Raw genomic sequence first — 22777 nt, 5'->3', positions numbered from 1 at the left:
ACCTGTGTTCTGAAAGCAGCAGCTTGCTCGGCAAAACCTGCTGCAGTGAAGTAACTGACGACGTCAGACACCGTCCACTCTGCTGGGTTCCCACTAGACCCCTCGGACTTCACAAACCTGAAGAGACCAGAGAAAGAGTGGATGGCCCATCAGAGGGGACAGAGCTGACATAAAGATAAAGAAAGGATTTTGTCTTTTATGTTGTTTTATAAAACTATGGTTTGACTTAAGAAAAATAAAACCTTATTCTAAGGTAATAAAAATAAACGTTTAATGCATTCAGGCGATGAAACAGTCATTTACATAGGCCTCCTTATAAATATTATGTTCATTTTCACCAATTTTTTTCTGCTTAATGCTATCAGGCAAAAAATTACACACTGTACCTTTAAGAAAGTCATGGCCACGTGAAAATTGGTGCAGTTGTCTTCATAGATTAAATTTATTTTGGAACATGCCATTTACAGCGCATTCAGAAAATATTCAGACCTCCTTCATTTTTTTCAGTTTTGTTATGTTGCAGCCTGATGCTACAGTCATTAATAAAAAACTGAAATATCACGTTGACCTTAGTATTCAGACCCTTTGCAACAATGCCTGGAATTTATCTCAGGTTCCTCCCATTTCTCTTGATTTTCCTGAGATAATTCTACACCTTGATTTGAGTCCACTTGTGATAAATTATATTGACTGAACATGCTTTGGAAAGCAAACACCTTTTAATAGAAAACCTCAGCTGACAATGCATATCAAAGCAAAAACCAAGCCATGAGGTCAAAGGAACTGCCTGCAGAGCTCAGGGACAGGATTGTTGCAAGGCACAGATCTGGGGAAGATGACAAAAAATAAATCTGTTGCACTGAAAGTTCCCAAGAACACAGTGGCCTCCACAATTCTTAAATGAAAGAAGTTTGGGACAATTAGGACTCTTCCAAGAGCTAAGTAAGTAAGAGCTAAGTAAGGTGACCAAGAACCTGATGGTTACTCTGACATCCTGACATTATTTTAACTGAAAATAGTGTAACTGATGCGTTTGTAAATATGCAGCTGTTTGCTACTTAATTCGATGCTTAAACCTAAAATAACATTTTAGTCCTATGTTCACAGCCAAGCAACCTCCTGAAAAAGGAACCAAGGTGGATGCAGAAAAATAGTTCCTTAGGTGTCCACTACAGGGTGGCTCTGAAAGCCCCTTTAAAACCCATAATTAAGGTCTAATAAATCATAATTAAGGTCTAATTAAGGTAAAATATATATAGTTTTGGGGGCAACAGCTAGATTCCAAATTTATGAAAATTACATGGTGTGTGAATTTTGATATGATCTAACCATTTTAGTCATATTCATCAGTAAAATAATGGGACACTTTGAGGAACGGGTGATGATTGCTGTCTGTCTGCTAGCACAGCTGTTTAGTTCATTAAGAGAACATAACATCTTGGCGAGGACGATCTCAGATAATGAAAAAATAGAATGTATCAGCGATCTGCTAAAGATGTTTCATCGTGGAAACGACTCTATTACTTCTAGCTCCCCCTCCCCTCTGCTTCCTGATGAAGCGGTGATTCACGCTGCAAATGAAAGTGAAACTTCTGATTTAGTTCCTGCTAACTGTCTTGTACGATGCAGTGTCTGGGTTTTCTAAACCATCAGTGTTCAAAAAACATTTATTTGCACAATCTGCACAAAGCTTTTGAATGTTTTTGGATGAGCTCAAAAGACAGCATCCTCCGGTCCGCCGAGGTTCGAACAGGGAAGAGGGATGAAGCACACCGCCATCAGTGGAGTAAAGTGTGGCAGAGGCAGATGGCCTACTGTTGTTGTAACTGTTACAGCTGACATCATTTTGCTTTCCATTGTTTTCCCGCATTATTTACAAGCCTTTCCACCTGGTAGGTTATAATGTCAAAATAACGGATTCATGATGGAACCTTATCAATATCAGCGTCTTTTAACGGAGGGAGGTATTATTAATAGAAAATGCTATAATCATTGATTGACATGCATGTCTTTAGCCTACATTTGTGCATGCTGCAGCGACTAATCCTGCATCCCCTCCTCCTCTCTCCTCCACTGTGAGCAGCAGCAGGTATGAGTGTGACATGTATTTGTCACTGCTCACCACAGCCTAATTTACTACTGTAATTTAACAAATGCATGGCTTTTTTAAATAAAAATCAAGATTGCGTTAAAACAACACACTAGTACAGTCACTTCTGCATAATCACATGTCTCTAAAATTCATCAAATTTTGTGTTATATTTATATTTTCTTTCTTTGGCAGTCTGTAAGCAAGGCTGAAATGAAAAATAAAATACTGAGAGGAAGGTTGTTTTTTTCTGGTTATTAACTTACAAATTTGTCTGAAAAATTGAATGAAAAAAAAAACATGATAAAATAGAGACCGTGATCTGGCCATTAGAAAAATTGTGATATGAATTTTTTTTTCCATATCACCCACCCCTACTCTTGGCTGTGTTTGGGCTGTAGGTGGAATTCTATAATCCACAAATTTGAGTATTTTTGTGTGGTTTATGGCTCTAACTAGCAACTAATTGGTTTTCCCTGGAAAGGATGCACCGGATGGTGTTAATGAGAAGACCAACAGTTTAAGTGATGTGATTATTTCTCACAAATGCTATCACACTGTGAGGCACACGAGGTATACAGAATGAACACCTCTGGTGTTGATTTTTAATGAAAAATTCCTTGTGAGAAACTGGGAAGATTGATATAGCTTAAGCTGGTGGGTGTGGTCTATTGGCTCAGTAGGGGCCCTTCATCCTGTTTTAGGTAGGACTGGGAAATTTGGTATGCATATGTATCACGCCAGGACCTACAAAAAAGCCTCTTGGACCCTTATTGTAAAACCAACAGGAAATCTGCCATTTAGATTTCTTTTTGTACAGATATTGGTCAAAGTAGCCATTACCGGGGGTCATTCTAGCATTATCTCCTCTGAGGAATTCATCTAAACAACTTGATCTTAGATGAAAAATAAGAAGATTTCACTTCTAGTAACTAGTAGGATTTAACTAAATGCAGGTGCTGTTCACTGTGCTTTTGCTGCATGTGACATGACAAATGCCTGTATAAAAGTTTGGTAGGACCTGACGGTGTTAAGAAACTAGAAAAGCACTCGGAGAGCGCAGACCTCCACCATTAGCCCTATCTCCCACTAGTGAAGAACCCTTCAAAAAATTCCTGGATCCGTCCCCATGTGCCCCCCACCACTGCATTCGCCGATTACTCCCTCCCCAGTGGGGTGGAAACACACTGAGGCAAAGCAGTGGCTTCGCTACGTGTGCCAACAGATGCACCCATGGTCTCACCGGACGACTTAAAGTCAAGCCAGAGGGTGAATATTCCTCTATTCCTCCCAGCATTGTGAGTATTCTTGCTACAATTCGCTGTCTTTCTCTCTATTACGCTCTGACTCGTCTCCTCGACCGGGCGTGGGTCTTTCAAACTCTATAAACTCCAAAACTTTGAATAGAAACACAACCAAAATGCTGCTGCACCAAAAACTGCTGCTGGGATTGAAGTTACTCATGTCCGCCATCTCCTGGTGTAAAGTGGTAACAGCGCAGACCTCCACCATTTGCCCTATCTCCCAATAGAACAGAATCCTTAAAAAAATTCCTGAATCCAGACGGTGATCCGGATCAGTCCCAAAATCTAATCAGTTCTTCCTTGTACCATTTCTGACATTTCCTGAAAATTTAACCAAAATCTGTCCACAACTTTTTGAGTTATGTTGCTAACAAATGAACAAACAAACCCACCCGATAACCTCCTTGGCGGAGGTAATGAATACAGCCCAATCATAGGACATACAGTCGGGCTCTTAAGGGAAGACTTCAAAACATTAGCCAGTATTCACAGAAATATTCAGGGTTTGTAAAAGTTTGTAAAAGACTCCATGAAATAATATTAGCTCGCTGGTGTTAACTGCAGTTAGCTTGCAGACTTTTCAGTGTATTGTTTTATGGTTTCAGAATCACATCTGACTACTCTGACTGGCAGATCCTGCTTTTACGTGCCTAACTAGCGCATTCTGTTTTTAATGCTAAGAGTGAATTTTATGGATGTTTTTCAACAAAAAACGATTCATTAGGGTAATGATCAAGCACAAGACATTAATTGATATATATTCTGTTTCATTTTAAGAAAAGCATGGTTTATTAATGATCTCAGTTAACAGCACTTCATTACCCACAATCCTAGAGTGTCACAGCATCGTCTCTGATTGGTTGATCCCATGTTTACTCGCCAAACTTCCACGTCCTTTCAAGTTATAATGCTAATAGTGAATTTAACCTTTATTTCAACAAAAGACAGTTTAAATGGTGAAGGAAGATTAGTAGCAATGTAGAAGACAAACGCAAGTATATCATTGACCTTGTTTTATGAAAGACATGTTAAGGTATTCTTTAAGCAGAGCCTACCGTAATTATTTATGAAGTCATAAACCTGGGTGGCCAAAAGAATAATTGCAGGTTTAAAGTGACGCTTTCTGACAGCCTTTTCTTAAGACACTGACTTCTTTAATTATTTCAATATAATACATACAATCAAGCAACAAGGGAGCAGCTACCACGGATAAAATAAATCAGTGTGGTCTATCTCTGCTGTACTCACCCTCCACTGCTAACTCCTCCGTTCATCCCTCGCTCCTCAGACAGGCCAGAGTCTCTCGGGGAGGCAGTGGGTGTGAGCAGGCAGGACGACACGCCAACCTCTGTCTTGGATTGTAGACCTACGAGGGAAAAAGCTTGGTCTCAATACCTGTCATCACCCTGAAACACCACCTACAAACATTATAAACACAAATATACACATTTTATTTTAGAGTATCTGTAAAGCAGACTCACAGTTAAAGCCCGGGGAGGTATGGTTCATTCTGTCAGTCTGCATCTGAGGGTCAAATAAAGATGCAAATAATTAGCATGGTAAAAAATACAATATCTCCTTCTTGGAGTCGATAGAGATACAGAGGAGAAAAACTGTTGAAGGCATCAGAAAAATTTTACCTCCACCAAAACTAAGGAGGCTGCCAGTATTGAGCTGCATCAGAACAACCAGAGCAACATAAGCGTCTGCTTTGAGGGTTTCAATTATGCTATGGGTTTAGTATATATGAATGTACACTATATTGCCAAAAATATTTGCTCACCTGCCTTGGCTCGCATATGAACTTAAGTGACATCCCGTTCTTAATCCATAGGGTTTAATATGACATCGGTCCACCCTTTGCAGCTATAACAGCTTCAACTCGCGCATTTGTGAGATCACACACTGATGTTGGATGAGAAGGCCTGGCTCTCAGTCTCCGCTCTAATTCATCCCAAAGGTGTTCTATCATGTTGAGGTCAGGACTCTGTGCAGGCCAGTCAAGTTCATCCACACCAAACTCTCTCATCCATGTCTTTATGGACCTTACTTTGTGCACTGGTGCACAGTCATGTTGCACTTAGTGATGTATGGCTTGGATGCAGCTGCTTGGCCATGGAAACCCATTCCATGAAGCTCTCTACACACTGTTCTTGAGCTAATCTGAAGGCCACATGAAGTTGGGAGGTCTGTGGCGATTAACTCTGCAGACAGTTGGCGACCTCTGCGCACTCGGCGCCTCAACATCGGCTGAGTTGCTGTTATTCCCAATCGCTTCCACTTTGTTATAATACCACTGACAGTTGACTGTGGAATACTTAGGAGTGAGGAAATTTCACCACTGGACCTGTTGCACAGGTGGCATCCTATTACAGTACCATGCTTGAGTTCACTGAGCTCCTGAGAGCGACCCATACTTTCACAAATATTTGTAGAAACAGTCTGCATGTCAAGGTGCTTGATTTTATACACCTGTGGACATGGAAGTGATTGGAACACCTGATTTCAATTATTTGGATGGGTGAGAGAATACTTTGGCAATATAGTGATATAGTATAGTATAGTATAGTAATGGTAAAACAGCTGCATGTTCGCATGCTACAGTACACTAATTTGACACTTAAAAGCCACAATGTGGTACATATATTTTGAGTGGAAACTGGGATATTCATGGCCAGTATTGTGGGTTGCTCACTTGCTCATCATTTCATTTTGTCATTTAAATTGTGATATAAAGTTATCCATCTACAGTGATAAACCCAGTAGTTCTGTATTTTGTGTGCATTTTTCAATATCAAATTAGTACTAAAATACAGAAGAAAACAAAATAGCCAAACAGTCGAGTCTCAAAATTTGAACATTCTAGTGGCTAAAAAGTGCACTGTAAATGTTTTTATTCCTTCATGAAATATTTTTGTATCAAAATATTTTCAAGATTATTGCCTGATCGTGAGATACAAAACTTTTATATGCAATGTTTTTTTCAGTTTTAGAATGTTTTATTTAGATTCTAGACTAAAGAATCAGAATTTTCTGACAATTACTCGATGCTTTAGGCGATACAGACACAAATCATAGGTCACATGACTCAATAGGAAGTTGGAGCAACGTTCCCCCTGATTGTGCAACATTTGTCTTGAAGACCTCCAGCTGAATATTTGTTATTATTTAACTGCTAGTTGTGTTTGCTGGCACTGTGGTCTGTGTGTGTGTGTGAGAGATGGTGAGAGGTTTTGATGCAGTTTGAAGCCTTCAACGTCCATCAGTGAGACTTCTCAAAGAAGTCTGTCACAGTCTGTCCTGACCATTGCTTGGTGTAGCGCAGTAAAAAGTAACTTGTGCTGTAATTATATTAAAGCAGAAGTGTTACTGTTGCTAAGTTAGTGATCAATTATATTTACTATAAAATAATAAGTTTGGTTCTTGTGTAACTGTAAATCCTGCAACTATGTGTAAAACGGGAGCCAAGAGAAAACAAATCAATTACTATTTTCTATTTAATGCATGCTGATATAATACTCCCTAGGTGAATGAAACATCAGCTCCAGTGCTGTTTTGGTCTGATAATCACAACTTTGCTGTCAGCTTTTCTGTAGTAAAAAGCAAAAAGGGAAGTGTTTTGTATGTCCTCCTTATTAATAAAGGTGTTAATTTTACTATTATGTAGAATTATCAGGAGGCTGTGACTATCTTTTGTTGACTTTATTAACAAGGCTTGACTTAACACAGCACATGACAAACGAACTCGACTGCTGACTAACTTCTGGTGAAGCACATATAGAGTATGCAGCACATATACATATACAAGTCCTGTCTTGTAACATCACTTTTTGTGTTGACATCACACATGTATCCTTACACGTTTTACTGCATACAATAGTTCCTTTACATAAAATAACACTAATATGGGGAATGTAAGGTTTAGCATTGTATTTCCATCAGCAATTTAGTTACAGAAGATCTCAGGTGATGAGTAATGCAAAAGTAATGTAACTACTTTTTCAAGGGAGCAACTAGTAATATAATGGATTATTTTTTGAGTAACTAGCCCAAACCTGATCCTGATTTCACTTGTACAGTGCACTTAGATAGCGGCCGACCATCAGACCATAGAGTGTGAGCACATAAATCATGTGCAGTGGTAGTGTGTAGTCAACGACTCAGCCACACAGTTTGAGCTGAGATTCCACCATAACTGTTACAGAGTCAGCACCGTGTACGCCTGTTTTTAGGGCAAGAATATCAAATTCAGAAATGGTGCAAATTTAAAAACATGCAAAAGCCACAAAAAGAATGCAGCCTACAGACACACTGTGTAAAAGAAATGAAAAAATAAAAATTTCAGTTCAGAACTAATTTTAATTTAAGTTTTATTAGTGAAATGCTTTTATCTTTGTGGACTGTTATGGGTATTGGAAAGAGTCAATATTGTCTGTCTTTCATATACTCACATTCTAAACCAACACTCTGGAGTTTGTAATTGGGTAAAAACAGATTAAGGAATATTTTGGTATTTTTTAAACTGGGTTATGTAAGGTACTTTGCAAAAGCAGTGGCACTTGCCTCAAGAGATTTCAGAGAGTGCTGCTCCTTAAACAGAGTGTCCTTGGAGAAGTTTAAGGCAAAAATGGCCCAAAAAAACAACACTGGGTTAGTTGTACACTATATCTAAATCCTTTGACATGTTTCATTTCTCACCCAGAAAGCCTCTGTGTTTGACAATATATGGCAATGTGAGCTTCGGTTATCAGCTTTGTGCTCTTCCGCCTCAACTTATCTGAACAGCTGTTGGTCAGTAAACTAAAGGGTCTGTTAGAATAAACAAGAAGTTACTGAACTAAAAAAAAAAAGAAAAAAAACATTTAAATGAGGTATTTCCACTCTAGTGATGATGGCGTGCTGTTAACTGTGGATATGAGGGGATATTTTTACGACCCGGAGTACACAGAGGAACAACTTCTGCAGATGGAGACTCAGAGGGAAGAAAGAGAGGAGAGATACTACAGCGAAAACTGGAGAGCATGTTATCCTGTAATAAAGGTGTGGAAACTGTGAGCCCATGCCCACAAACATGGAAAGCTACTGAGTCATGATTGAGACTTTATTACAACACTTCATCAGGACATTTCTGATTGAGGACAGCAGCTCACAGACACCTGTTTCAACTTCTCAGAAAAAAATTTGTCATCAAAGTAAGTTTATGGCTGTCACTTTATTTTCCTGCACAGTAAATTTACCTGAGTACATTTTACTCAAATAAAAAAACTACTCTGAAAAATATACCATTTGGTCCCAGTCTATTTGGAGTAAATTCACTCCGCTTGCAGAATAATATTTTCAGAGTAGTTTTTACTCAAGAAATTGTTTTTATTTTACTCTAAATGATGATTATGGACTCAAAAATGAACAAAATAAAAACGACTTTCCAGCAACTCTACTCACTACAGTGTTGTATTTAGTCCTTTCAGAGCTGTTTTTTCATTCCTTGTAGAAATGTTCTCCACTCATTATGGAACAATATCCCCATATAGAAATGGGTAACACTTATGTAGAGCTGTATCTTACCCAATAGATTGATGTTTCTCTTTATATAATGCTAAATTTTACCTTTAAAAGATAATTCTGCATTTCTACCTACAAATGAAGGAACAAAATAGAGGGCTTTTTGCCTATATACAGCGCTTAACAAATTTATTAAACCACCGGTCATAAAAACAAGAAAACATAAATATTTTGATGAAGTGCTTTAATGCGGACTCTTTCATTTTCAGTGAATTCTCCACGTTTTACCATTTTGAAAAGGAATGAGGAATTTCAAACTGAATTCACCTTTTTATACCCAAATTTAAGCCGGCTCACTGGGCTTCTCTGAGAAGTCAGAAATGAATCAAGCATAACATTCAACCACTAAAACTCATTTTTCTGTTCAGGAATGCAAGTAAATAACTATAATTTGACATAATGATCAAAAAATATTAATGTGCTTTACTATTTTTTCTGTTTTTTTGTAAATCAGTAAATTTAAAAATTCATGGGTAACAATAATAACTATATTTTAGCATTAAAAATATCATTTTGGTTAAGGAGCTTCTACATATTGGTGTATTAACCATTGCAGAAACATAAAAAATGATTTTGGTAATTACCAATGCTGTTAATTTAGGGAAGCTGTGGCATAAACCTTACTTTGGGTGGTGGTCTAGTAAATTTGTTAAGCACTGTATATAGTATTAGAAATAGTGTCCTTATATTAAAGAAACAATTGTGATGAAAATATGAAAAAAAAAAACAGGAGCAGAGCATGAGGTGTGGCAGCAAGGTAAAAGAAGTTTATTACACAGTGATAGTACAAATAATGGTGTCCTGGCTGTGCTTTGCAGAATCACTGGCAGAGAGATGAAGACACAGCAAAAAGGGACAAAATTGAGTTAGACAAGGCAAAAAAAAAAAAAAACTGAAAAATTACTAGATTTGAAGGTTAAACAGGAGCCAGGTTACCTGATAAGATGCTGTAGCACACTGGTTTCTCAAAGTGCATCACCAGGTGTGTAGACCTTGATTGCTGCTGATTAGCTGCAGCAGGGGAAGCTAACAAGCTGCAGCCGTGACCGTCCATGAGTGATGGCAGCTGAATTAAAACTTAGGTGGGTGTGGTTATAGTTTTACTCCAGCAGAAATTCCTCTGTGTTTTTACTATTTTTGAGTTAAATATTTTTTACTCAGAAAAAATTACTCCCCAGATTTTCCTTTATAATGGCTGATAATCAGACAAGCTACAGTCGGCACAATAAGTTGATTTTATGAAAACGTGTCAGCTGTCAAGTGGAAATCTGAGCTAAAATAACTAGTTTTAGTTTAGTTTGTTGTTGTTGTCTCTGCCCAAACAGCCGATCAGGAGATAAAGACACGCTGTGGTGGAAGAACATTTAGCCGAATGTTGCACTGCAAAATAGTGCCAAAAACAGAAGCTTTCTGGGGGAAAATAAAATTCTTTAAAAAAATCAGTATAGCATTCAATTGAGCCAATATTGTTTACCAGATAAATTAAATGTAGAAACCGTACCCGTCTGTTACACTGTATAGCCTAGCTTCACTGCGGGTATGACAAGGACTCAATGAAATCTCTGTAGTCTAATGCCACTACTATAGCCAAGTACCTCACATAACCCAACTTCAGAAATACCAAAATATCCCTTAAATCTGTTTCTACCCAGTTACAAATTCCAGAGTGTTGACCTGAGCTAAAAACACATCACTATGGATGACAGGAAGAGTGGTGCAGCAAAGATGAAGAACTTGGGATCTTGTTTTTTTTCTCTGTGTTTCAAACCATTCAGACTCATTTTATAAGGTTGTTTAACAACATTTAAAACTGAATACATTTCGCCATGTTTGCACATACCTTTGCATTTGTATGAAACTGATTTGGGGCCACATCTCTATCCTCCAAGTGAGCGTTGTTACACTGTGAAAGATGAGATCCCTGGGTGGGTAAACATGCTGTCCTGCTGGGGGAATCAAGCCCAGACATCTCTGAGAATTCAACCCCCAAACCTAGGTACAAGGTAGACAGACAAGACATGAAATTAATACCACTGCTAATTCAAATCAAATTATTAGTAGTATTAAATATTATTATGTATTATGTATTATTATACATTTTTTGCAGTAGTAGAAGTTTTTTAGGTGTACTAGAAAAAATATCGGTTGAATGCAATGCATTTTGATATCTCTGTTAAATTCATTTCTCTTTCTATTACAAACCCCAAATCCATTAAAGTTGGGACATTGTGTAAAATGTGAACACGAAACTTATTTGCACATTGTTTTCAATGTGAATTCAGTCTAATACAGATAAGATATTTATGTCAAAATTGACCAACTTGATTGTTTTGTTCTGGAACAAACGCACAGTCTTGAATTGGATGCTTTCAGCACAATCCAAAAAAGTTGGGACAGTGGCATGACAAGACTGGGAAAGTTGTGGAGTGCTCTGTAACAACTGGACCATTCCACAGGTAAGTAGTTTAGTTGGTCCCATGACTGGGTATAAAAGGAGCACTCCTGAAAGGCTCATTCATTCAAAATTAACAATGACAGAGGTTTTCCCCTTTGTGAAAGACTGATTGGGAAACATGTTCAACAGTTTATGAACAACAATTCTTATTGTGCAATTGCAAGGGAATAAGACATTTCCCCATTTATTGTCCATAATAACATCAGAAGATTCAGAGAATTTGGAAGGATCTCTGCATGTAAGAGGTAAGGCCTAATACCAACATTAAAAGCCCATGACCTTTGACCCTTCGTGTTGCACTGCATTTAAAACCAACATCATTTTGTGACTGATATTCCAGCACGGGCTCAGGGGACCTTTGAAAAACCACTGACAGTTAACACAATAAGTCACTGCATGTACAAATGTAAGTTAAGCCTCTGCCATGCAAAGCAAAAGCCATGCATTAACATCTGGAAGCACCGCTAACGTCTCTAGGCCCGAGCTCATCTGAGATGAACTGACCTAAAGTGGAAAACTGTGCTGTGGTCTGATAAGTCTGCTTTTCAAATTGTTTGTGGAAATAATGGCCACCGAGTCCTCCAAACTAAAGAGGAAAAGGACCATCAAGATAAAGCAAAGTTCAAAGCCAGCATCTGTGATAGTGAGGGGGTGTATTAGTGCCCATGGTGTGGGTAACATGCACATCTGTGAATGCACCATTAATACTGAGAGCTATATAAACAGGTTTTGAAGCAAATTTTGCTTCCATAAGATGCCCTTGCTTATTTCAGCAAGACAATGCCAAGCGACAAAACAGCATGGCTTAATGGTAAAAGAGTATGGGAACTGGACTGGCCTGTACGGAGAATCATGAAGCACAGAATATGACAGCAGAGCTCTGCACTGTTGAAAAACTCAATATTATATATATATATATATATATATATATATATATATATATATATATATACAATACTTAATTGATATATAAGACTAGAATAGAATTCCACTTTCAGTACTTAAGCAGTGTCTTCAGTCCCAGGACACTTGCAGCGTTAGATGAAAAGGAGATGTAAAACAGTGGTAAACATGCTCCTGTCCCAATCCTGTTTTTGGAAATTGCTATGTTTATTAAAAAAAACAAACAAACAAAAAAACCCAAAACAAAACAATGAATTGTATCTGTTTGAGCATTGATTATTTTGTCTTTGTGCTGTATTCAAGGTTGAAAAGGATGTTAAAAACTATGCTTGTTATGCCCTGTTATGACATTACGTCAAATTTATGATAGTAGCCTAACTACACAGTGGCTTGCAAAAATACTTATACCCCTTGAACTTTTCCACATCTTCCTGTTACAACCACAAACATAAATATATTTTATTGTGATTTTGTGTGATAGATGAACACAGAGTGGTGCATAATTGTGAAGTGGAACAGAAAATATACATGGAGTATACAAGTAAAAATCTGAAAAGTTTTTTTTCCCCAATATTGTGATTGCAATTCAATATGCATTTCTCATCTTGTATTTCTCAAAACACAAGCAATAAATAGTTCTATATTATAACAGACAAAATACTTGGTAGATTAAACAGAGGCTGAATAAATAATTAGAATTATTCAGACTCATTGCAAATTCGATATGAACTTTTGTGTTGATTTTATGTCTTCCTCATTTTTAATAAGAAAAAAATATACAAAAGGAGGGACTGTAAGATTTTTGTAAACTATTCTAGAAAAAAATGACACCTGAATGTTTGCATGACATGTCGAAGATGACATCTCTGCTGCAAAAAATTGCATCAAACTCTAATTCTGACACACATTTTTAGGATAAAGAAATATTGCACCTTCTACGATTTGTAAATTGCAGTAGGCCATATACGGTTCAATCTAATTTTCAATTAATCGCCCAGCTCTGGTTTTTATTTTGCAAAAATGTTTTGTGTCAGTTTAGTTTTTTTTTTTGGCCTTGGTTTTTCAGCAATAAGGGACACTTGTTAGGAGCAAGACCCAAAAGGACCAGAGAAATGAAACCTCATACAATTTTCAAAAATGCATTCAAAAACAGTACTCTCCTCTTTTCATTTTATTTACTCAAATTTGGTATTTGAATAAAACCCAAGTCCTAAAATTACCCGTTTGTGACGTCTTAATCAGATCATACCAGGTTACACTCTCCAGGATTGCGTGTGTCATTATGCTGCTGCCAAAGACTAAAACTAAGGAGATAATTTTACCAAACTTATCTTAAAATTTTTTAAGCTCAATATTACGTGTCTAGTTTTTATTTCGTTTCAGTTAATATAAATTAAAATATATATATATGTCATATAGTGAAACTGGTACTGGTATAAGAACTGGCGCTCACGCACGCATGCGTGCAGGCGTACACACCTTTGCCTCCGTGCTGCTGCTGCTGCTGGGGGCTCTCGTGCTTTGATACTGTCTGGACCTCAGCATCTTCTCCGGTTTTCTCAATGAGCTCTGGTTCCGTTGTCATGGATACCGGGAGAAGTCCACCCTCCTCATCGGAACTCCGGGGATCATCCTTTTCCTCCGCTTCTTCCTCATTATCCTCCTGTTCCTCTCCTTCACTCGCTGTTTCCATCTGCTCGGTCTCCTGGAGAGAGGGGGGCGGTGGCTGCAATCACAAAGTTGAATTTTAAAAAGTGTCTATGTTAAGCAGACTTTATTTGGTTTACGTCCTCACTGGTTCCGTTTGGGGCTTTAACTTAGCTCTGAATTTAAAAATGCTGCTACTTCAAGACGGTAATACAGGTTTAAAACACCTCCCACTTGGAGAAAAAGAATTCAGAAATAACGTTAGCCGCCTACTGTAGCCTTCACCCACAAGAGGAGGGAGAGAGGGAGGAGAGCGCTGTCAGAAATCATACAAAGGATTTAATGAGGCGCGAAACGGAGAGGACACCGTAGGGAGGGGAAAAGAACCCATATTTGGTTAGAAATGTTCATCAAAATCTAAATATCAGTGAACAAAACCATGCTGTCCTGTTGTCTGAGTCCTCCGTCGGCTTGCGAGACACGGCAAGTTTTTAGACAGACACCGCCTACTGCGCGTGCAGGCCCAGACTCTCCGCTCTCTGAAGTTAACCAGAGCGAATCCCAACGTTTCTCTCCCCAAACACCGGTGTTAGCATTTTTAGTGGTGTACATTGATGTGGCGACGAAACCAGGACCAGCACGAGCGCGCGCCATGCAGAGACGCTCTTTTTATGGTGCGCGCGCTCATCCCGAGAGTCGGGGAAGCCACTCCGGCTGTCTGCTCCTGTATGTTAACCCGCACCTTTTGTACAGGAATCCGAGCTACACACAAAAACACTCGCATTTGGTGAGACTACACGGGACAAACGCAACACGGGACCGCTGTCTGTGAAAAACAGTCTCACTACATGAGCGAAATGTCACGTTCACATGACATCGAGCTTGATCAGGAAACAATATTTGGCAAAAGGAAGCTGCGGGTGCCCCAGTGTCGTTTCACCAGTGATCATTAATTTATCAGAAAACCATCAGAAGCCAGCACTGATCCACGCGCCCTGTACAGTCGGAACGTGTTGGAAATATTAAGTTCACAATGCCCACCTTTTTTACAGTGTGCCTGTCCTGCAGTGCGCTCTTTACAAGTCTGTCATTCTTCGCCTCCTCCAGCTCCATCCCCCTCAGAGGAAGAGTAATGTTCCCGCAGCGGGTCCTACGCAGCCTGCCCCTCGCCACCTCTCTCTCCATCACCACTTTGACTTTGCCTCGGGTCAGCTTTTCCTCCGACAGCCGCTCCTGGCTGCTCAGATAGCCCAGGATCTCCTTCAGCCCGAGCGGCTTCGTGTGGCCTCTAGTGGCGGCGGAGCCCCCTCGGAGGCTCCTCTCGGACAGGCTGCGAACTGAAGCTACCAATCTGTCGCCGAGGTCGGAGTTGGCGTGGTTCCCCGCTGTTTTGGTGCCGACTTTAAGTTTGGGCTTAAGGGGCACAGTCTGCTTCGGACTCTGCTGCTGGAGGCTGACGCCCCCAGAACAAGTTTTGTTTTGGGTGTCAGCTCCGGAGAGACCCGGGACTTTTCCCCCGTGAATTGCGTCGCTTTTGCTCGGTGTTGTCCCGCTGGCATCTCCGCAGTCGTTTGTTCTGTGGATCAGACCTCCCTGCTGTCCTAATCCCTTGTCTCTCGCTGCACTTGCTTTCTCCTCTTTACAGCCCTTTCCGACATCACAGCCCGTTGTTGCGCCACAACTGAGGCACCCGTTTCCGCTACTCGAGCTGAAGGCAGGCTTCTTCCCCGAGCTGTTGGCTACTGTTTGAGTGAGGGGCTCTGGGCTGGGCTCCGAGTCCTCCTCTCCCTCCTCCTGGTCGGTGAAGCTGTGCGCACTGTCGCCGTTGTTGTTCAGATGGTCGTGTTTGGTCCGCTCCCTCGCTGCCTCCGCGCTGCCGCTGCTGCTGCCGCCAGCGCCCGAAAACTCACTCTTTTTTCGGCTTTTCCTTTGAACCTTCGCGGCGTTTCGGTACGATATGGAGCCCTTGTAGCTAACTTTGAGTACCGTCTGCTCTTGAATCAGTTTTTCCAGTTCTGTCCTGGTTCGGTCCGGGTCCGAGCCGTGACGTCTCCGAACCATTCGACAAATTCTCTCCAGATCCGGACGAGCTTTCCTCGAGCGAAGAGAGTCGATTGTTTCCAAGATCCACTCTCGGTACTTATTTGGCTCGGACATCTTTCTCCTGCTGGTGCGGATGGGGTTTGGCCCGAGTGCGTCTTTTCCCCCTCTCTGTTGTTTCACAAGTGACGCTGCTGTGTCAAAGCTGGGAAGCTGGAGCGCGATCCTCGGCTGGAGAATGAGGACGGAAGCCCGGCTGGTAGGCTCGCATTCGTTGGCCACATTGTGCGCTTAAGGTGGACCGAAGATGGCGACTAGGTCTCAAATACGGGCGCAAATGGCATTTAAGGTGGAATTGGTCGCATTTTAACGCATCCGAGCGGTGCTCTTTGTTCGTCGTGTCGTCCTGCTCAGTTTGTTGAGGCAGATTTTAACACAAAGAAAAGGCGAAGCACCGTGCAGACAGCGCGGAGAGGACACGCTCGGGTTATTTCAGTGTTTTTTTTTTAGCGAATCAGAAAGAGCCGGGCGGTCAACAGATGGGTGGATGACGGCCCAACTCCGCATCAGGCAGCAGTGATGGATGTCTGACCTCCAGGCGACAACACCGGGACACTCTTTTACAATGTACCCTCCTCCTAACATGCAGCAGACAGCGAAGAAACTCACACAAAAACAGTTCAGTAGAATTTTACAAGTAAAACTTTATTGGAATGATACTCATGTTGCAAAATATTACACTTCGTGTTTCTTTGTCACTTCTCATGTGACCTTAGACGCTTCCCTTTGCAGTGTGTGTGACTGGCCGTGTGTTTGTATGTGTGTCTGTGTGTTCCGGGGGTTAACATGGTTTACATTGGGGTCTCATTTCCCTAAAAAGTGCGACAGTATGTACCAGCATTGTGCCTGCATTGAGAGGAAGTTAGAACTGCAAAAAACATCGAGGAGACACAGAATCATATTGTTTTCATAACTTCAAACATTTTGTCCATGATGATATAGCCAACATTAAACTTGACATGGAGGAAATACAGCAAATGTGAAGTCTCAACAAGTGGTTAACATCAATGTTGTAATCATAATTATAATGACAATAATAATCATAGGTCTTTAAATTAGTCCATAAAAACAGATAACCAAGCTGAGAACAAATATCCACCGTCAAGCTCTTATCACCAGTTATCTACAAATAGGATATTGTTTGATGTTGATCATTATCAGTGGTTTTAACTCAAGAGAAAGAAGTGGAGTAAGAAAAGCAAGTAGCATGGGGGGAGTGGGGGCTAAAGCCCTCAAAAGCCCCAGGTTTGTGGTAATTTGACACCTGATGAACAGAAACAGAGCTGAAAAAGCTGTACATCAAGGGGTCTGGGGGGGACGGGCCCCTGTCTGCGCTGATGTGATCAGAATTAGATGTACATATTTATATTTTTAAAATCATGATTGGAAACATAATGTACACTGTAAGACCAAATAGTTGAAGGTTGTTCAAAAAAAGAATTGTGCTTAAAAATCCAAAACAGCTATTTCAGCTTGATTTTTCTGAGGTGATAGAACTTTTAAAAACATCTGTAGTCTAAAGTAAACAGTACTCCATCACTCTAAGTATTTCTTGTAATTGTACTCAAATTATATGACAATCAAACCTTAATCTGCAGAGGTTTCCCAGAATGCCTTTGGGCTTTAGATAGTTTTGCACCTTGAGCGAAGTTACTGACTCAGAAATGTTGAACTAAAACTACTATGGTCATAGCAGTTAAAAGCTCAAAGTGCCAAGCTTCTGTTTGTCTGCATTCAAGATAAAACGGACAGTTGTCTTTGTTTTAACAAGACCAGGGAAAACTGACACTTACAGGGCAGAGAATAACATTTTTAACATATGCACGGTGGATATTGATATCTGACACTCAAATGCTGTTAGGACATGGTGTAATGATATGTTTTTGGTACTTTTTCCTCCTGTCCTAATTATCCAGTTGAGGACCCAGGAGCTACATTTGTCAACAGAGCTATCAATCATCTTTTTTGTATTAACTAAAAAAAAAAACCTAGCTATTCAGACAGATTCCTGCTTTAAGAGAAAATATTTGATGAGTATTTTAACTCTACAGTTTGATCCATGGCCAATCTGTTATCATTGAGGAGGCAAAGTTTTTGACATCCTGCAGTTAGGCAGCTCTAAATACTCTGGCTTCACTCTCAGGACGCTGGTGCTTCATCTACTGTATCTAAGAGCATTTTCACAACATTGGAAGCTGTCCCAGAATGGGCATGTGTGCTGGAAGCAACGCTAGAGTGCATGCGCATCCTGGGGTACAGCACAGACGTGCATTTTTAAGTGCATTTCTCCCTCATTATGAGAAACTTATGAATGAAAACAACATGTGGGTTTTCTGTTTGGTAAATATGCCTAATGAAGTGCTGTTTTCACTGAAGAGAGTCCTCAATTACAAAAAAAAGACTAGTAATGAGAAGGAGGCAGCGGAAGAGGGCAGGGCTGATAGTGCTGGTCTTATCTTACTGGAAATGCCAAATGTGAGGGGTTCCATGTTACAGAGGTGAGTTTGGGCAATTGAACTCACAACCTATGGTAGCCACCATGACATGACATGTCCCATTACCATTAAAAAAATTAAGAATTTCTCTCTTTGAAATCTTTAGGGAATATCTGAGATACTGTAAGACATCAATTAGTAATATATATAAAACAGGAATGGTCAATTTTTAAATTCATATAGATATTTTAATGCAGAAATTCTACATACTGTGTCTTTAATTTGTTAAAATTAACACATTTATTTTGACAGCCCTTTTTAAAATAAAGGTAAAAAACTGACATTACAGTAGAGAAAGAAGGGTGAGTGCTACAAGGGGTCAAAAATGTTGGTAAAGGCGTACAAATGGCCTAGTGGTTAAGGTGCCCCCCTTGTATGCAGACTGCCCAGGTTCTAGTCCAACTTGTGGCATCATTTCCCACTTGTCTCTGCCCTACTCTCACATCCCCATTTCTGATTCTATCCACTGTCCTCCTCTATTAATAAAGGCATGAAAATCCAAAATATATATCTTTAAAACAGCAAAAAAGGAAAGAGTAATTTGGCAGATTATTTGCAATTATAGTCCATAGTAGAAATGGCAGTCAAAACTGAAAATCTGAGGCACTCTGACAAATAATCCTTCATTAACTAGGGATGTCTATGTGTTTCGACTCACCATACTGCAAATAATCTGGCAAGTCATTCTTTAATATTTTTTACGGGCACTATAGTTTCAGACTCCACACTTTATATTTTACATTTAGTAGAACTTTATCTCTACCTCTTCAGACCTCCTCCACACCCTGTCTGACAGGCTGTGAGGGACGTGTGCAAAAGCAACTCAGGAATATTTGAGAGGCATGCTATTTTGAAAAGTTCTAGTATTTTTCAGGAGCACATGTGTGAAAACAAGTAGATCTCGTAGCCTGTGCTTGAGTGTCTTGAGTGTTTAATGGAAATGCAATCACTGGCGTGGCCCTTTAAGACCTTCATTAATTCAGCTGTGCTTACATTCTTAAATTAATTTGTGTTGGAATCAAATTACCACATAGAAAACCTGGGGCCATGGAATATCTCAGAAGAGTGAAACTGAACATAAAGTACATAGTTTGGGAGGAATATTGGGTTAATAAGAGCCAGGGCCCTCCAGCTGGTTACTCCGGCCTTAGACTTGAGGCAACACAGACCTCAAGATGATCTGAAACCTGACCAATCTCTGATCTTGAAAACTTTTGGTAAATTGAAATGTAATTTGATTGACAAATAATATACAATTTACAAAGTTATAATTATGTAGTTCTGATAACAGATTATTTTCCAAGCATATCTGAACTCCTTTGGACAGTCATGACTAAATTAAAAAAGAAAAAAAAAAAAACAGAAAAACCAGAGTGCCTGTAAGAAGGAAATAAGAATATCTTCATAATAGTGGCACATTTACTTACAGCTATGAAGAAGGCATTTCAAAATATCAAAAAGGAACAAATGTCAGGAAATATTTTACTTCCCAACTTATTTTGTGGAATGCCGTTCATCTTTACATCGTCCCTTTATGCAACAACTCTGACTATGAACACAAGGACGGAAATAGTGATATGTGGTCCAACTGGTTGCTGGCAAAATGATAAAAACAAAACAAAACAAAACATTCAGACTGCAAATTATGGCTGGTCTGAATGACTGGGTGACCATCAGCCTGAGGCAGTGTAAGGTGGTCCGCCTCATATGGTCTCTTTAAGTTGTAGCCGTCGAGGCAAAGTAGTGTCATGAAAGCAGAATTTGAAATTTGATCCTAATAAAAATCAACTCCATTCATCCCTGCTCTCAAACATCAGCAACAAAAAAGGAATCCTAGGCACCCAATATTGGAACTATCCTTGTTTGTCACAAACTGCACACACTGCACACTGCTGTCAGTGTGCAATTTATACAGTGTGTAGGAGCTGTTTACAATTTTTGATGAATTGATTCTTCTCCCAGGTACCTGTCTTATGAAATAGTTGTAGCTTTTTTGAAGTGTCATTTTTGATATCATGGTTCATTTAAAGAGATAGTTTGGTGTTTCATGAAGTGGGGTCGTATGAGCCACTTGTCAGTAGTAAGAATATTAGCCACAGAAAATGCCGGTCAGCATAGTCTCTTTAGGGAAAAACTTGCCAGAGTTTCAGCATGAAAGCTAGGCTATTAATAAGAACAACCCAAACAATGCTGACCCCCTCTCTGGGTGAAAACATTGCATCTGAATGAATGATGGTAAATGAGAAAGGTAAGGTATTTGGTGATTGACAAGCTTCAGATACAAAAACCATAGTTGTTAGGAGCTCAAATCAGTAGGCTGTGAGTCAAACATAGAAATGATGACACTTCTGAACAGTAACTTAGATCAAAACATTATAATATCATAGGTGTATGAGTGCCTCCTCAGAGGCTTTATGGGAGAGTGGCAAAGAGAAAACCACTGTTTTCCATCCACACCATCCCCACTGTGTAGCATGGTGGTGGCAGCATCATCTGTGGGGATGCTTCCAGACAGCCTGCCCTGGTAGGCTTGTGAAAGTAGAGGGTAAAAATGTTGACCATTCTGAACAGGGACTTTTAACATAACATTATGACATGATAGGTGTATGAGTGTCTGTTCAGATCCTCACAGTCAACCTGGACTAATGTCTCCATCTTATGACTGGAGATGTCACTGATATCATACAACTTTTGTGTGTATTATGACCGAGTTAAATGAAAAACAATTAATATCTAAGCAAATGAGTGAAGCATCTGTAACAGGCAGGTAAACTACAGCTTCTGCTGTCACAGGGTGACCACTGGCTTAGTCTGTGAGTCACAACACCGGTCCAATAGCTTTTAGTCGAACTGCTACCATTGTTTTATAATCTACCAACATTCAGTCTTGGGGTTTGTTTTCACCCAAATGGGGCATGGTCATGCTCGAGCATGGGAGGTGACATTAGGCTGCTCTTATCAATATGGCTGAACAGTCAGAGTTGATTGCTTCAGGTGATTCAGCCATTTTGAAGAAAACTGAGCTCAAAAACATCAGGGTCAACATATGCTGCATTAAAAAATCACAACATTTAATTTTTCCATTAGCATGCTGCTTTGTTGTAGCACTATGTTGACCCGTCTTATACATGTTCCTCCACCTTGCTAACGTATTTACTATTGACTAGCACTGCATACAACCGCACTTCAAAAACACCCAACAATCACTTCAAAATAACAGAGATTGTACTTTGTAAAAACAAGAAGTATCAAAGATTTTGAAAACCTTTTTCCATATCCAATCTTCAAGCTTAATGATGATAACATGTCTATCAAGTGATGTGTTCAAACATGAGATACTATAATGTTACAGTGTTCCTTCATAGCACAATTTAAATATTTCCTTTCCCTTATGGACATTTTCTGTCCACAGGCATGATCGTTAAGTTGTGATTAAAAACTCAAACTCTAGATATGAACAATGCCTGGCTATGCTAACAATGATATAAAAGACGGATAGAGTTATGCAGTCAACCAAACTGACTTGTTTGGTTGACAAGTTTTGACTGTTTAGGAGAAACAAAGTCACAGCTGTAAAACATGAATGTTATTTAAGTGCAGATGTGAATGTGATTCCTTTGAATGCTCACTTTAGCTTGGAAAAGGAGAGTAGAGTCAGCCTGTGCAGACTGAGACTTCAACTATAGTGCTGCTGCTCCAACAGCCCGTCTGGTGTCTGTGATGCAGCCTAAATGTGACTAAATGATGAATGACTGAGAGGAGCAGGAAAGATCCTGGGTTTGAATGTGTAGAGGCAACTCTAAACAAGTGGCGGTTCCCAATAACCATGAATTTGAAGCACATCTTCCTCATAAAGGGATCCATAAATAAGACATAACAATAAATTAAATACAACAGAAACGCAACAGAAAAGGCAACACTGCTGGTAATCAGTCCCCTTGCTCTTTCTTCCCTTCTCTATCCCATTTTTTTCCTCTTTTGAAGCTGGTGCTTGTGATTGGACAGGAGACTGTATTCTCTCCTTACGTCTCCCACTCGACCAGCCTACCTTGGACTCTCCCTACTTCCTTCTTTCCTCCTCACTCGCTCTCTAACTCTAGAACTCTGCAAACTCCTTGGCACATTTCTCATTGAAGGAGACGCGGATCTCCTCCTCCTCGTAGTCATCAAAGTTGCTGGTGTCGCCTGGTCCTTTGAACTTGGGAACGAAGGGAGCTTCCAC

General features: G+C 39.8%; 2 protein-coding genes across 2 annotated transcripts in view; both read right to left on the bottom strand.

The window, feature by feature from the left end:
- samd1b (sterile alpha motif domain containing 1b) overlaps positions 1–16868 on the bottom strand; it is a 22106-nt gene extending 5238 nt beyond the window's left edge. The window contains exons 1-7 of the mRNA XM_041786097.1: positions 16856–16868; positions 15002–16290; positions 13793–14039; positions 10796–10947; positions 4875–4917; positions 4642–4759; positions 3–117 (exon numbers count right to left, since the gene is read on the bottom strand). Of these exons, the coding sequence (XP_041642031.1) occupies positions 3–117; positions 4642–4759; positions 4875–4917; positions 10796–10947; positions 13793–14039; positions 15002–16290; positions 16856–16868 (1977 nt within the window). The remainder of the gene's footprint in view (positions 1–2; positions 118–4641; positions 4760–4874; positions 4918–10795; positions 10948–13792; positions 14040–15001; positions 16291–16855) is intronic.
- Positions 16726–22777, bottom strand: part of prkacab (protein kinase, cAMP-dependent, catalytic, alpha, genome duplicate b) — a 31146-nt gene continuing 25094 nt past the window's right edge. The window contains exon 11 of the mRNA XM_041784938.1: positions 16726–22777. Within this exon, the coding sequence (XP_041640872.1) occupies positions 22652–22777 (126 nt within the window). The 3' untranslated portion in view covers positions 16726–22651.

This window comes from Cheilinus undulatus, linkage group 4 (genome assembly GCF_018320785.1).
Source record: "Cheilinus undulatus linkage group 4, ASM1832078v1, whole genome shotgun sequence".
NCBI lineage: Eukaryota > Metazoa > Chordata > Actinopteri > Labriformes > Labridae > Cheilinus > Cheilinus undulatus.
The sequence above is the reverse complement of the archived record's forward strand: the minus strand, read 5'-3'. Positions and strand labels throughout refer to the sequence as shown.